The sequence below is a fragment of the Lepidochelys kempii genome, chromosome 17 (genome assembly GCF_965140285.1).
Source record: "Lepidochelys kempii isolate rLepKem1 chromosome 17, rLepKem1.hap1, whole genome shotgun sequence".
NCBI classification, from domain to species: Eukaryota; Metazoa; Chordata; order Testudines; family Cheloniidae; genus Lepidochelys; species Lepidochelys kempii.
In genome coordinates, this window is record NC_136396.1 from 12,912,836 (window position 1) to 12,929,378 (window position 16,543).

General features: G+C 39.6%; 1 protein-coding gene across 1 annotated transcript in view; it reads right to left on the reverse strand.

Moving 5' to 3' along the window:
* Window positions 1-3,067: 3,067 nt before the first annotated feature.
* The window catches only part of CRCP (CGRP receptor component), a 40,956-nt gene continuing 27,480 nt past the window's right edge, over window positions 3,068-16,543 (reverse strand). The window contains exons 5-6 of the mRNA XM_073315997.2: window positions 11,426-11,483; window positions 3,068-3,513 (exon numbers count right to left, since the gene is read on the reverse strand). Of these exons, the coding sequence (XP_073172098.1) occupies window positions 3,367-3,513; window positions 11,426-11,483 (205 nt within the window). The 3' untranslated portion in view covers window positions 3,068-3,366. The remainder of the gene's footprint in view (window positions 3,514-11,425; window positions 11,484-16,543) is intronic.

Here is a 16,543-nt window from a genome sequence, read left to right on the forward strand (position 1 = left end):
GCAAATGTTTAAGTATTTTGCTGAATCAGGGTCTCAGAGTGTAAGTTCTTTGGGGCAGAGAATGTGTATTGCTCTCTGTTTTATAACCCAGCATACACTTGCAGTACTAGATAACAGATTAGCGGTAAAAAAATAAGATACTGATCAGCTCTTTCATGTAACGTACAGCACACCAGAAGATGATATCACACATGAGGTAATATTTGTTTTCCATAAACCATTTGTGTCTCAGGATCATGGCTTCCAAGTAATAATCGGAGTGAAAACAAGCATGAAGCAAGAGCCATTTATAGTTCCAGAATCCACCGCCTGTATTTGTGCATTCAGAAAATACAGGCAGCAGGTTAAAACAAAATGCAGAGGTTGGAACCCTAGATAATCTTTCACAGAATATCATTTGGCAAAATAGTTCCAAGAAAATTATCATTTTTGTGTCTTCACTGAGAGAAGTAGTCTATTCTTGTATTTGTACAAAAGTAAATATTTTTATTCACCTGGAAGTGATTTATTGTTAAGTACATTAAATAAAAGGGCAGTTTATTAGAAATCCAAACAACACATTTTCAACTTTCAACATAAAACCACACTGACTCTGGCACAGATATATTATGATAACAAATCAACAATTTCCCACGTGGAACAACCAGCTTAAGAAAGTGGTTAAAATACTCACTTGTATTTTAAAGGGACTTGTGATTTTGCTTCTGTTTGCTCTGTTAGTTTTATAATGACATTTCATGAGCTGGCTTTTAGAAAATACAATAAATTCTAAAAGACATGGCCCATCCCTGCAAGCTGCCGAGCACCAGTAATGACCCATAAGAGCCAAAAAGGTTAATTTTAAAACAAATTTAAAAATGTATCTTTCAGTAGTCTGATAGTCCATTAAGCATTTTGGAGGGCTTCCCCTCCACCCTCTATGAATATTTACATTTATTTAACAAAAAGAACTCGGAACTTTCTTTTTAACAGCATAATCACTGTACCTTGTGCTAACACACACCTTGGCTTTCAGCCTTAGAATTTATTAACCTTATAGTTATACACTTCCTAAAGATAGCAGTAGTTGTCATTTCTACTTCAATAGCACCTTCCATCTTAGTACCTCAGAGAATCTTACAAATATTTATGAACTGAGCATTACGACACTCCTGTGAAGCATTCTACTTTACATAAGGGAAAACGGAGGCAGAGCAATGGTAAATTATTTGCCCAATGTCACAAACACAGGCTGTGAAAGAGCTGGAAACAGAAATCAGATATTCTGACTCCCACTGCTATCAACCACAAAATTCCTAGGAGTTTTTTTCAAACTTTTTATTTCGGTTTTTAACATATTATAATGACTGGTACAATTTTTGTTTGCAGACATAGCATAAGAAGAAACAGCGTTGCCTGTACCATATATGTACGATCTGTGATTTAATGATCTTTAACACTTTCAACATTAAGTGCTTGATCCTGTGGTCAGAAAAAACTATTGACTTCAGTGATTTTGCTTGAGCAAGGACTGAGCCTCATTAAACTTCTGAAAACAAAATAGGGAAATTCACAGTTAAGGCTGTCATGTCATGATTAACTCACCCAGGTGTGCCATGACAGCATAGCTCATGTGGACTGTGCAATCTTCTACATGTTAGACCGGGGGTGGGTAAACTACGGCCTGCAGGCTGGATCTGGCCCCTCAGAGCTTTGGATCCGGCCCGCAGGATTGCCCCCCATTGTACCGCAGGCCCCACACCACTCTCAGAAGTAGCTGGCACCATGTCCCTGGGGCCTGGGTGGGGAGGGAAGGGAAGAGGGCTCCATGCATTGCCCTTGCCTCCAGGCCCCAATGGGAACAGGGAGCCACAGCCAATGAGAGCTTCGGGGGAGGTACCTGGAGGCGTGGCAAGGGCAGCATGCAGAGCCCTGTGCCCCCCACTCCCCCAGGGGACGCGCAGGGACATGGAGCCTGCCCCTGGCCCCAGTGTGCGCCGCTGCCACACCGGAGTCACTTTAGGTAAGTGGTGCCAAGCCGGAGCCCGAACCCCTCCTGCACCCCGTCCCCCACAACCCCCTGCCTTGAGCCCCCTGCCTGCACCTCGCACCCCTCCTCCCTGCCCTCAGCCCCCTGCTGCACTGTGCACCCCAACCCCCTGCCCTGAGCCCCCGCCGCACCCCACACGCCTCTTGCGCCCCAACTCCCTGTCCTGAGCCCTATCGCACCCTGAACCCCTCCTGCACCCCAACCCCCAGCCCTGAGCCGTCGCACCCCGCACCTCTCCTGCACCCCAACCCCGTGCCCTGAGCTCCCTCCCAGTCTGCACCCCTCCTGCACCTCAACCCCCTTCTGAGCCCCCTCATACACCCTGTACCCCACCTCTGCCTCAATCCCTTGCCCTGAGCCCGTTCCTGCACACTGCACCCCCCCCACACACCCCAACCCTCTGCCCCAGCCCTGCATACAATTTCCCCACCCAGATGTGGCCCTCGGCCCAAAAAGTTTGCCCACCCCTGTGTTAGACCTAGACAACAGGTGATTTCAAAGGAAAACAGCAGCCTTAGACTTATAAATTTTTTTGTTTGTATTACTGAGAACCCTAACTTCATGGGCCAGATCCTCAACTGGTGTGAATCAGCATCACTCTCTTGATTTTGATGGGATTCTGTCCATTTACATCAGCTGAGGATCTGGCCCTATATTTAAAATAAGCATAGGGTCATATCAGAGGTGTCCTTGAGACTAGTTACCATATCAATACAGCCTTTACATTCCTCCACTTCCATGGTATAACCCTAAAGATATTAGTAGTTATAAGGATCTATTATTACTACTGATCTTATATGGATATTAAACAGTTTTTAAACTTTATTCTAACTGTGTACTGATACCCTGAAATGGCTTCTTCCACACACAATTTGCACTGCATTGTAAACTGCACTCTGAAAAACAGTTGAGTAATTCAAAAACATATGAAATCAATTATAATTATAGTGTATTGCTATGATAATGAGAACACTGCCAGCTGCATATACCCTCCTCAAAAAAGAACAGCTGTTACATGGGTAATGGAAAAAAAGAATATTCAAGCATAATGTTTATTTTCACTATTTCACAAACTCCTGTATTATGAAGCCAGTTACTATCTTTCTCACATCTCAAAACAGGCTGACATGAGAGCTCTCCTTTGATTTATGTTTCTTATAAACAACTGTTGCTCTTATGATTTACACAACAAAACATTAACGTACTGTACAACGATGTCACACAAGATTAAGCCCTGGGTGAAAAACCCCAGACCTGGTCTTTGCAATCAGAAAGTTTAGCTGGTTCTTTTCTCATTAAGCTTTTGATGATGTTGCCAACTTAGGTTCAGATGCTGTCTATTCTGGGTCACCTTCTTCTTCAGCTGCCATTGTCGCCTGTCTCTGCAGCTCTTCCTCTGGGTTTCCTGGAAGAATGCTGGAAAGTGTCTGAAGAAGTGACTCAATCTGCTCTTCTGTTAGTCTTTCTTCACTTTCCTCTACCATCTGCAAATCCAAAACAACCTACTGTCATTGTAAAATCCACACTTCCTCCCTCACCTCCAGAGGGAAGATTTACCCAGTTAGGAGGTGCTGCATTACCTGGACATTACACATTGTCTGAGCTCATTATGCAAACTTTTGCTTTTAAAAAGCTGAATCTTGATGATAAAAAATGTACTGCGGAATGATAGTTGCTCCATAGTTATGATGGGAACTAGCTCTCCACACTATAAGCCAGATTTGTAAGACCCCCATCTTCTCCAAAAAGAAACTTATTTTCTAAAGTGTCGCTTTCCATATGTCATCCCAGGGTACATTAGTATTTTTAAAGAAAATGTGTTAAAAATGAGCCAGTTTTAAAGTTATAATGTTATGAACATTTGGCAGAAGTTTCTTTTGGACATTTTTCTAAGACTTTGGGCTCAGGACCTCCCTAACGTGACTTGGCATAACATTGTCAAAAAATGTCTGAGTGACTTAGGTGCCTAAAGTTAATAGGCGTAAGCGCTTAAGTGCTTAGATCATTTTTGAAAAAGGAACTTAGGTGCTTTTGCAAATGTTGTCTTTGGTATAGAGATTCCAAATTTCTTTTTTTTCCTGTTAGCCTGTGGAGGAAAGAAATGCCTTTTAGGTTTTATTTGTTAGTTTTTAGGGGTGTTATTTTTAAATAAACATTTTGGGGGGATTTTTAAGAGTGCTCAGCACTGGTCTCTGTTCTGACTGAAATCAATGGGAGTCTTTGCCATGCTTCAAAGGGAACAGTTAGGCCAACACTGAATGCTTCGCAGAGTCCCACCTTTACGGTTTTTCTTTTTATTCATAAAAAGTTTAACTATTAATTCAACACACTGCACTAGCAGAAAACTTAGGGAGCTCTGCCATACGCTAAGGCCCGCTAAGTACTTAATTTTGAAACAGTTCGCTCTAAAGGAGTGAGCAGTATATTAATTCTCCTGCATGCATTCAACAACATATTATTATTTTAGAACACAACACAGGGGGATATAGTACTGGCAACGTGGGAGGGTGTAACTTGCATGGGTTGATAGCAAGTTTGGAGACACATATGGCAGGAAGAAAATGGCTGCATCTCTTAACTATTCACTTCCAGACTGTCATACTTTTGATTTTTTTTCTGAAGTTAAAATTTCCATGGGAATTATAAATGATATCTTGGGGGCCACTCATATCTGTTGACACAATAAGCTAGATCCACAAAGGGATTTAGGCACCTAATTGCCATTTTAGGCACCTAAATCCAAAATTAAGATCCTCAAAACTTTGAAACTTTTTTCAGTTTACTTTTCCTTGCTAAAGCAACTGAAAAGGCTTGAATTCAAACAACTGACCTGTCATCCTATTACTAACAGTGCTGTAGAAAGAGAGATTGGTCTACCTGGTTGTGCACCATATTATAGTGTTACATTATCAATTAGTAAGTATTATTGTAGGGCCAGAGCCCTATTGTGTTAGGCACTGTACAAACATACAAAAAGAGACAGATCTTTTGCTCCTTAGAGCTAGTTAAGACTGAATGATTAATTTCTCAGTGCTAATGATAGTGCATTAATTGTCCAGAGTGTTGTTTCATTTGGTAAACTGTAGTGTTTAATCCTGCTGCAACTCCTCATGTGAATAGTCATGCTGACATTAATAATAATACTTGAATAAGGAAATCTTGTAGGACTGGTTGATTCCAAACAGTGACTTAAGCATGCACCCTCGTTCTTCTTTAGAAGTTCTTATATATTGGAATGGGGCCAACACACAAAGTCTTTGTGTTTGGGATGGGCTGAGCGCTTGCTATTGAGGTCCATTCTTCTGCAGAGGTGCAGTATAACCAAAGAGTTCAAGGATCAAAAGAATAAACTAGAAAATTAGATTTCCTCCCCAGCAAAAAAAAAAAACAGCAAGTGTAATGACATGAAATGTATTATGCAATTAGAAAACAGCAAAGTAACATGTTAAAGGAGAAATGCAAAAGATTAAGCATGACCGAGATACAGACAAAGAGACAAATGGAAAGGAGTCAAATAAAAACATCAAACCAAGGAAACAGAAGGAGATTCAGTGGCTCATTCTAAGTGCTCCAGACTTTAGCACACAGTCTTCTGATTTACACACAGGCTCCTGATTTACAAGACGACAAAATGCTCCCTGATTACTGTATAGTAGTCTCTCGAGGAAACACTAACCTCGCAGAAAAAATAATATAGAAGGAAAAACACAAAAGGAGGGAAAGAAACAAACATTTTAAGTACTAACATTTATATCTAAAGGTTCACAAACAAAGGAACAAATACCAAATCATTTATGGATTATAAAGCAGTCCTGCTAACCTCTATCCTGCAACTAGCTAAAGTTGTAAAAGCAACAAATACAAACTCTAAGCAGAAGGGAATGCAAAACTTCACGCTGGGAAAAATAATATTTTTTTTGGTCAATGGATTATATATAGTGTATTTATTGGCAGGACCACACAATCCAAAAGGAGATAGATTACCTCAGCAAATGATGCCATGTCGACAGCATGGCATAGTCAGCCAACATTTCAATTGGACTGGACATTTTTAATGTTTACTATGTTCTCCGTGTTTATATTGTGTTTGGAGATACAGGTGGGCTTTAAAAAAGCTTCATGTGACTAGTGTAAAGCACCTGGCATTACAGTAACAGAAGGTACATGTTAAAAAACACTCTCCAATACAACCAGACAGACACGTGTCTCTCTCAAGGCTCAGAGTAAGAACCTAATTAAAATCAAAGTGGAAGAAATGCAATAAATCATAGTGTCTATGCTACTGGTTCTAATAAATAATTCCAAAGATGCTGCTGCATTTCAGCACTCACCTTTTCGCTACCCTAAATCATTGTAAAATCTCTCTGTTGCGGATGCTGTAGCATACGAGTTGCATTTGTATTGTGACAAAGTTCCTCCTCTGCCTTGGTGGTTCCTGCACTTATTGGCAGATTTTCTCACCTCAGAGGCTCACGGCAGCCCTCAGTTTGGCCACTTTCGTGGCTCAAATCTGCCATTCACTCAGTTAGCCTCATCACTGGCTAGCATGGGGAAAGGAAGAAGAACAATCCCCACAGTCTCTGCTGATCCACCTAGTAGATCGGGGAAAAGGCCAGAGACCTTCCCCTCTGGTGGAACCCACAGTCCAGGTCAACTCCTCCGGTATCAAGTAGGGAGTTGGGAGGATGGGGGGAACCCAGGCCCGCCCTCTACTCCGGGATCCAGTCCAGGGCCCTGTTGATTGCAGCTGTCTACAGTGGCTCCTGTAACAGCTGTGTGACAGCTACAACTCCCTGGGCTACTTCCCCATGGCCTCCTCCCAATACCTTCTTTATTCTCACCACGGGACCTTCCTCCTGATGTCTGATAATGCTTGTACTTCTCAGTCTTCCAGTAGTACGCCTTCTCACTCTCAGCTTCTTGCACCTCTTGCTCCCAGCTCCTCACACGCACACCACAAACTGAAGTGAGCTCCTTTTTAAACCCAGGTGCCCTGATTAGCCTGCCTTAATCGATTCTAGCAGCTTCTTGATTGGCTGCAGGTGTTGTAATCAGCCTGTCTGCCTCAATTGTTTCCAGAAAGTTCCTGATTGTTCTGGAACCTTCCCTGTTACCTTACCCAGGGAAAAGAGACCTACTTAACCTGGGGCTAATATATCTGCCTTCTTTACACTAAGAAAGTTGGCAAGGCACCGAAGTCTGCATGTGGTGTGTGTCCAGGAAGACTTCGCGGTGTTCGTGCTGTGTGCCCTAAAGTCCTTATGAGGTTGTCAAAAACAAAGAAGCATATTAGCAGAGCCCATGGCGGTTCCATGTGTGCTAAATGTGTCCATGACAGAATCAAATGAGCTTTCCTTATTGAAGAGGAGATTGTTGTGAAAGTGTTGAAGGCACAAGCACAGAGTCAGAAATCTAAGTGAATCTCTTTGTACTGTCTGCCTAATAAATAAAAAATCAACTTTTCTTGTGAGAAAAAAAAAAATCACTCTCCTATAGCCATCTGGCCCGACCCTGTCACAATATATATGAATACATGGGTCTGGTTTTTTTTTTTCAGGAAAATGCAATTGTGGGGCTAACAAGATCAAATGTATTGCCATGCTGTAGTCAATCATGCTTCCCATTTGACATAGACAAATACTTCAATTCAATTATTACATTCCAATGTGATATGTTAATACTATGAGCAACAGTCACGATTTTTTTCTCCTGCTCAGCAGTGGTCACTATGATAGGTTCAATGCAGGAGTCCGGAGAAAAGATATTGTAAGTGAGCACTGTTCTGTAATGTGATTGAATAAAATATTTTCAGCTGAAAAACGGCTGTTTCCTTAGGCATTTGATCCACAAATATATATTGCAAATGCTGGAGAATAAACAATACAAGGAACTTTAAAATACCCTGCACTGGTGAACAATTTTTGATGTGCTAATAAGACTTAGTGCCAGTGAAGAGAACAATTTGTGGGTTGCACATTATTGTTTTTTTGTAGATAATAGTTTCAAGACTATTAAATGCAAAAATCAATAACGAAAAAGAGAAAAGGTGCATTTTGGTACTTCTCAGAGCTACCAATCACAATATTCTTTTGTTCGAATGTAGGAGACACTTTAAGCAAGGAAATACTTGCAGTTTCCTCAAATGTAGAGTAATTCCAAGATGTTCAGCACAAACATACAAATAAGACAGACCATAAGAAAAAGAAATACAGCAAAAGACTGAGTGGCTGGATTCATCTCCTTGTGATAGGAAACTAGACAAGTACGCAAAGTACATTGTTGAGAACATGAAATGTTTAAACCTTCCAGCTTTTTGCATTTTCCAGAGCAATAGGTGTTATTATTCTCTGGTCAACAATAAATGACAATCTGCCAGTTTGGTTGCCTGGAGTGGATACCATGAGGCAGTGAACTCCCAGGTGTGGAAGTCTAGTTTTAAAATATGCAAAATTAACACCTACTGCTCCAATGAGAGACAGATATGGAACAATCTGTTCTTTAAAGAGAAGCTCCTCACTCTTCTACCACATCATTGTTAAGCGTTACATAAAGTTGGAACCCATGTCATGGTTAGATCAACATTACTGTCTTTCTTTTTTCTTTCTCTGTGTGAGTCACTGAGCCATGAACAACATATGTTTGAGATTAAAGCTAGAGGTCAAGATAGCTGTATTGCATACAGTGTTTAATCCAGTGGGATAAGGATTAGAATTTCATGCTGCTTTTGTTGTTATTGTTTAAAAACTATCTCAGCAACAATCTGGAGAAGGCAACTATAAACAAAGTGGAATGATTATGCAAGAGGAGGACATAAACAAAAAAGACCTGAATTAAACCAAAAAAGATGCATCTTTCTGTGGAGAGGTCTTTTAGATTAAATATAGTTACCCTGATTTATATCTTGTGCACTATTACAGGGCAGGAATTGTACAGGAGAGGATAAAAAGACTTGAAGCCAAAAAGAAAACAAATAGTACTAAATACCGTTTTACATAAATTACTCAAAATAAATTGGGGAAATTACACATACACACACATACTTAAACACACTTTTGGGGACATGGTTTGTTTTATAACTAGTTCCAGAAGGTGTCTCTTTTTAAAATTGAATTAATTCACCTGCTTTTTGTGAAACTTATTGTTAAAAATGTTCTGTATCTATTGCTGCAGATCTGTAGCCAGGGATGAGTCAAAGCTTTTAAGAAAAAAAAGTTCACAGTGCAATCAAGATCATTTTAGAGTTCATATTAATTTACTTGTATATTTTGCCTTTCAAATCCTCTAATCCAGCTAACAGACTTGCTTTCATGGAAACTTGTGTATAGACAATCCCTGTCCTCCTAAAGTGAATGACAAAACTCCCAGTGGCTTCTGTTTTTATGAATTAAATTCCTTATAAATACATGGAGGTTCTACTTGCTTGAGGATGCTGTAACACTAACTCTTGCCATTATATCAGTAAACAGCCATTCATTACACAGATCCCAAAGGCAACCTTCACAAAAATGGCCTGTGACAGCCTAATATTTGTTACTCCCCAAAGATTGATTAGTTTAATGAAGGATCTATGTAGTTTAAGTTTTCTGCTGACTTACTTTGGCAATGCCATGTGTACATATGAGCAATCCACTCATCTTAACCTATTCTGATGTTGGAAAAACTTGCACAGATACATCAATAATTCATTCTATTGTCTAGTCTGGGGTACAGTTTGGGGATGAACTCAAGATTAGTTGCCAACTGTAACATCACATTACCTCCTAAGAGCAATTTCTAATTATATAACAGATTGCTTTGGGTTACTTAGAGAATGGTTACGTACCAAAATTGGTGAATTCGCATTTAACTTGTTTTATTGCCGCAACTCATCAGTTTTAATAGAGCAATTTTAACTTTTATATTGCTAAACCTTGAAAGAATTGAGGTACAAATGATGTACCAGTGCAGTAACTTTACTCCAACTCAAAAGTCATATTTTGCTTAACTTGCCTCATGGACCTGAAGCTGAAACTGATAGCTGGATATTGGAGCATAAACAGATACACTCCATGTTATCACAAAAAGAAAAGGAGTACTTGTGGCACCTTAGAGACTAACAAATTTATTTGAGCATAAGCTTTCGTGAGCTACAGCTCACTTCATCAGATGCATTCATGTTATGTGGCTAGACAAGAGAATTAGTGACTGAGGAAGCAGTCAAATACAAAGGATGTCTTGAAAGTGACAATAAGATGAGTACATTTTAAGAAGAAGAAGAGAAGATAGAATGTGAACTGTGCTGAAACCTAATGAATTGTAAGTGCAATACAGGAAGCTAACAGAAATAGAGAGAAATTCTAAAACATTTGAAGGCTCTACTTCATCTCTTCTGAAAAGCTGCCTAACAAAACGAGTGAAGCCTTCATACTCTTGTTTGCAGCTGCAGAAAGTGGCATTAACTTGTAGATAAACTTGACAATAGCAGTTCCTGGGATATCAGATCAGCTGTTTTCACTGCTAGAAATGCTAGTTCTTGGCTATCAAGGAATATGAGAAGTAAGGATGCAGTCCTATTAGCATCCACTTCTAACCCATACACTTTTGCAACAGAATACAATCCGGCTATTACACAATCAACAGATGTTCTCCATGCAAGACAGCCTTATTAGAGGAATAGCCTTGTTACAATAATCTCCTTATTAATACAGCATTTGTGTTCTTTACACGATGCTCTGGAGAACATTTAACCTATCTATCCCTTTTTATCTGTAATATTCCTTTATCCAAACGTTATGTTCCAGCAGATTGATAATGGATGACTTCCAACTGATAGCTTCCCAGCTTATGCTCAAATAAATTGGTTAGTCTCTAAGGTGCCACAAGTACTCCTTTTCTTCTTCCCACTGTAGAGTTCTCATGCTACACGGTCACTTCAAAAGCACAGCGGCAGACATTGCTAACTATTGTTCTCTCCCAAATGTTTGCCTTCCTTGTACCTTAGAAAAATAATGAAAAGGAATATACCACAGTAGTTTTCTAAATCAAATTTCATATTCCAAAGTATTTGACTTTACAAAGCAACAGAAGAAACCCTTAGGTAAATGTATTCCTAGGACATGATATTATACCTCCATTTAACAATTCTGATGGCTATTTTCCATCTGAAACATTGACACAAACGTGAGAGTGAAGAGTTGCCCCTGCTGTGGGTTCTGAGAGGAAGAGGGGTAAGTCTTATAGAGAGGTCTCTTAGGGGAAGCAGAGAGGAAAGAAAACAAAATCAGAAAACATGAATATAAAGATGTGTACAGAGGTCCTATCAGTTAGTGACCATGAGCAAACGATTATTCAATTGATCTGCAAGATTAAAGATGCATTAATATATGGATTTACGCAGTTAGGAGAACTGTAACTTACCAGCTGTATCTCAACTGCGGTCATTGGCCTGTGGTTAAGCAACTGTAGCTTTTCTGCTCTGTTGAAAAGAAATATATATATATATTTACATAGAATTCTGAACAAATGAATGGTCAGATGCAAACACTTCCCTAATAACAGAGTTATTTCCAGAGGTCATTTTCACTAGAGTTGATGCATGGTCTCTGACCTTGATTGTCACAATAATTCTGTAGATGTCTTTTCTTTGGCTATCTACCCAAACTGGTATTTAGTAGACCAACGTGGCAAAGCAGCTTCCATTACAATCCCTTGTTTCCACACATGCATAACTTACTGAAGCATTAATCTTTTGAGTTGGAATTTTCAATGCTTTGTCTCTGCCTCAATTTATTAATAATACTTTGGACTACTCCTATAGCACTTTCCACCTGAGGATTTTAAAACACTTTACAAAAATCAGTGAAATTAAGCCTCAACATCCATGAGAGGTAGGAAAGCACCACCCAGACGCTGGACTTTATGATGAGTGGTTACTGAAAACCAATTTAATCAGATATAGGATCCTTCCAATCCCCAGGCATCAGCCACTTAGCGAGGTCAATATATAACTCAGATCTTACCCAATAATCATGCCGATGCCAATCCTTTAGTAGCTAAAAACTAAAGGTTTAATAATCTAAAAGAAGAGTGTTATTGAATGGTTAACAGATCATATACATACAAGTACTTTCAGTGTTCATAGATCAGGATCATAGCAGTGATGGAATGAACTGCTAGCTTGCAAAAGTCTCTCTAGAATCACCCAAGTAGATTGGGGATCATCAGTCCTTGTTTAGAGCTTCCTTGTTAAAAATCCAATCCAGAGAAATGAAATAGGAAATGAAGACAAAAAGGAGATGTCTCAGGTGTCTTTTTATATCCTCTGCCATGTGCTTGGAATTTTACTGTACTGTCCCAATCAAAGCCCACAGCCGCTGTTTGTGGAAAGTGACTGGCCAAAGATGGAGTCCAGGATCACATGTCCTCACATAGTTGGCTGGATCACAGGGGTGGGCCATTGGCCACTCAGTGTCTGAGGCATCCTCAGGGAGAGCTATCTGGGCAGGATAAGTTTCTTCTATGGCCCATCGTTACAGTGAAGTGTCCTTAATTGGCCATCAACACATAACTGTCTAGCCTTGATGTAAATGCCTCTATTGAAGTCAATGGAAAACTCCCACTGACTTCAATACAGAGTGCACCCATAAAGCCTTACTATACCTTGGATTCACTCTCCATAATAATTCTACTCATTAATCTACAAATTAAAAAAAAATTACACATTTTTCCTCCTTTAAGAGCTTTATTACTGAAGTGGAAAGAATGGAAGAAAACATATTTCAGTATTTATTTTACATCCTAGTGAAATACATATCTTCCCAACAGCTAAGCCCAAAGGTGCTGTCATATGCCAGAATGTGTTTCTCACTGCTCTCAAAAGCTATATTTTATCACTCTGGTCCTATTGACCAGGTCACGATATCAAAGTAGCAGTGATCTGAGCCCGCCTTAATGGCTTAGGGGAGAACCACACAGCTATATCACACTGCTAGAGATAGAACTGGTACGACTGGTGAGGGAATCTGCAGCAGTAATAAAGACATCTTATAATAAAAGGTCAGTAGTTGTAATTTAGTAAGTTTAGATACAATGAAAATGGGAGTTAAGATAAAATTTTAACCCTCACCCCCCTTTTGAATAAAAGTAATTGTTCAAGAACTATTTTAAAATTAGAGGAATCTCATTTCTTTATTGCAATCTGTATTTGCCCAATATTTCATTATTGTTCTTATTATTAATTAGTAAACTAGAATAAAAAAGAATCAGTTAATATTTATGGTTTTACTAGTTTGCCATCTAGGAGCAACCTCCCATTTTAAAAGGACTAAAGCTTCTTTCCAAGTTATTTAATAGAATTCCAAAGAGTATTTAAATGTATATTTATAGCAACTCCAAATAGCTTCTCATCAGTTTCTCAGAACTGTAGGAGGTTTCAAGAAAGAGGAAACCTCACATTCTTCAAGAGGAAAGAAATGCCAAACTCACAGAACTGTGCTCAGATGTCTGGGCCTTTGCAACCAGCTGGTCATTGTCTGCATGCCTATGCCCTCCAGATACCAGGGAAATAAAATATTAAACGGTTGACTGATAAGTACCAGTCTTATCATTAACCCTCTCTCGTTCACCCACCTCCTTCCGGGTGACAATCAGCTGGTAGAAGTCCAGCTGGGGGCTGTGCCAGGTCTCGAACAGGTTTTCCTGAAGCAGAGATGTCATTTTTGGGATGCTGGCAGGAGGTAATTATGGCAGCCAGGAAGGGGCAGGCATCACAAGAGGCCACTGGGAGGCCAGCACCCTCTTAAAAGGGCTGGGTCGATATTAACGGGGGGTAAAGTAGCCCCTCGCCTCTGCCTGTGCCACTGGTGCTGTGGCTTCAGCTGATATTTGAAGGGAAGGGAAGCTGCTGCTGGGGTGGCACAGAGCATCTGCAGAGGCCACACTGGGACAAACTAGATACCTGGGGCCTCTTTCCCTGGGTACTGATGATGCGAGGGGGGTGCTGGGATCACTCAACTGCCCCAGGCTCTCCTGGCTAGACTTGTTGTGTCACCCCCAGTATGAGTTCAGCTGCCCTTCCCAGTCTGTCCGGGGCAAAGAGGGAGGGGAGACGCACCATCCTAGGCATCGTGAGGTCCAAACTGGTTAACCAGTTAACCGATTAAATTTTAATAATTTAAACAGGTACTTTTTAAAATTATATTTACATCCCTTCCAGATACCATTTCAGTTTTAAATGGTCCTCAGACATAGTACCAGATTTCAAAGGCTGACAAACACCTTATAATATTTAAGACACTTCAATGCCTTATCACTTATGTATGCACCCTAGTAACCATTCAACAGCCAAGGCATTTACATGAGAAAACAGTGACAAGCGATGTGCTGCTCTGGTTTGTGTGCGTGCAAAAAGAGTGAACTTAATACTCATGAAAGGAGCCTGAATGACAGCCCTGGAGACTGAAGCCCTCTGTTTATCCAAAGAACATACACAGCATAAGCAGCCGTAGTACAAACTTTTCCAGGCTGCTCCACCAATATGTCTCTACTTTGACCTGAAGGAAAAATCCCACATTCCCAAAGACAAGATGACCTGACAGGTCTTTACCATCTCTGATGTCCATGATTCTATGAACAGAGTATTCCTATGAGAGACAACATGGTTCATTCAAATCTGAACCATGCTGCTGAGGCTGAAACAACAGTGTTAATTAGGTTTGGTGATTTTTGTGATGTGGATGCGTACCCATTAAGAACTCAGACTACCTCCTTATTTCACAGGAGCCTCCAAAGAAATGTCATATTCATTTCAAATCTGGCCAAAAACAATGTCCTAAAGGAGAAAGACTATCTTATCTTACCTAATTCCTTAAGCCGTTCAGTTACCATTTTTATAAAAGCACTGGAAACTGTTCTAAAATACGTTTCAACTTTAATACATTCACAATACAGTTTTTAATAATAATACACTTGTGAAATACTTTATATTTAACCATACAAAAAACTCTACATTTGCTTAATATTTGAATAATGTGCTGAACACTATTTACTAGAACCAGTCAAAATTTTTCAAATTTTGATGAAATTTAAAAAAAAAAAAAAATCAGGACAATCTTTGATTGAAACCATTTCTACTCCACTTTTTGACCATCCCTTTCATTTTAATTTGCTCTCATATTTACAAAGAACAGAATTTATTTCCCCCGCTACCCCCACAAAACAGACACATTCGCCATTCCTTAAGCAAGAATCTAGAATAAAAGATGTCTGACATCCGGATCAACTTCTGTAAATGTACAAAATTATTTTTGTTTTAAGGAACAAGATGCTTGCTTCCATTCTATAATCATCAGTGTCCTTTGAATTTAGCACTTGCCATGACAGCATGGACATGTATGCATCCCCTTAAGTACAACTACCAAGATTTGTTCTTCAGAGGAAAGGTAAAGTGTTTTTAGAAATGCCTGTTATTGTTTCACTACTTATACAGTGGTGGTGCATATCTCATAACGTTTTACAAAACAGGTAAAGATCATAATCCCAATTTTACAGACAGGAAAACTGAGGCACTCAATGATTAATTGGCAAGAGTTCTTTTGTATGCTTTTTGTTTGAATATTTTAAGAACAAACAAAGATACCATCTCCCTTGAAATAGGGATCAGCTAGTGTCCCTAGCCTGTCCAAAAGGCCTGTCCTTCCACGGCAGTCTCTACACGGGGTGAAGAAGAGAAATCTCTTTGCTCCACGTCCTCCCATGCAGGGTTTGCCACAATCTAACCCAATGTATCTAACCCAGTTTGTCCACTGCAGCAACTACATACTCTCTCTTCTGTCAGAGTAATTGTTCAGGGTTTTTTCCTCCCATCAATAATCCTTTTTGCAGCACAGCATTTAGCCTCTTTAATTCTAAAGTCAGACTGATTGCGCAAGAAGAAAATGATGGTTTACAAAAGACATGCAGGAGTCAGTATTAGACTCATTCCCTGTACCCATAACTTTGCTTTGTTTTTGGAAAGTCAAGGATAAGAGTCCAATATGCTAGCCTCTGGGAACTCTGCATATACCTCCACTGTTTTTCCATATTAGCCATTTATGAAGATTTCTCTACCAATAATCCCAAACTTGTTTACAACAATACAGTGTGTGTTAAGAATGTAGCTGGATTTAGAACTGAGCTGAGGTCACATTGCTGGCTGCTTTCTGTCTAAAAGATAAAGTATTTATTTCTGTTGGAGTTCATTACTATTGTGTGCAGCTGAAGACACAGACATGTAAGAATGAATGCTGATTAAAGATACTAGCATAAAATGTTCTAATGCTACAATTAAATAGGAAAAACAATCACAGAAGGAAAAAACCTACACTCAGAAAATAATACTATAAAAAAAGCAAAACAAAAAACAAACAACCCTACCCAATCTAAAAAAGAAGTCCTGGCTCGCTTGGGGAAAAGATGGTAATCAGTGTCTTCAATTGGTATTGGATTAGGCCATGGCTCACCTGAGTAATCATATAAGATGAATTTTTCCAGAGCTGG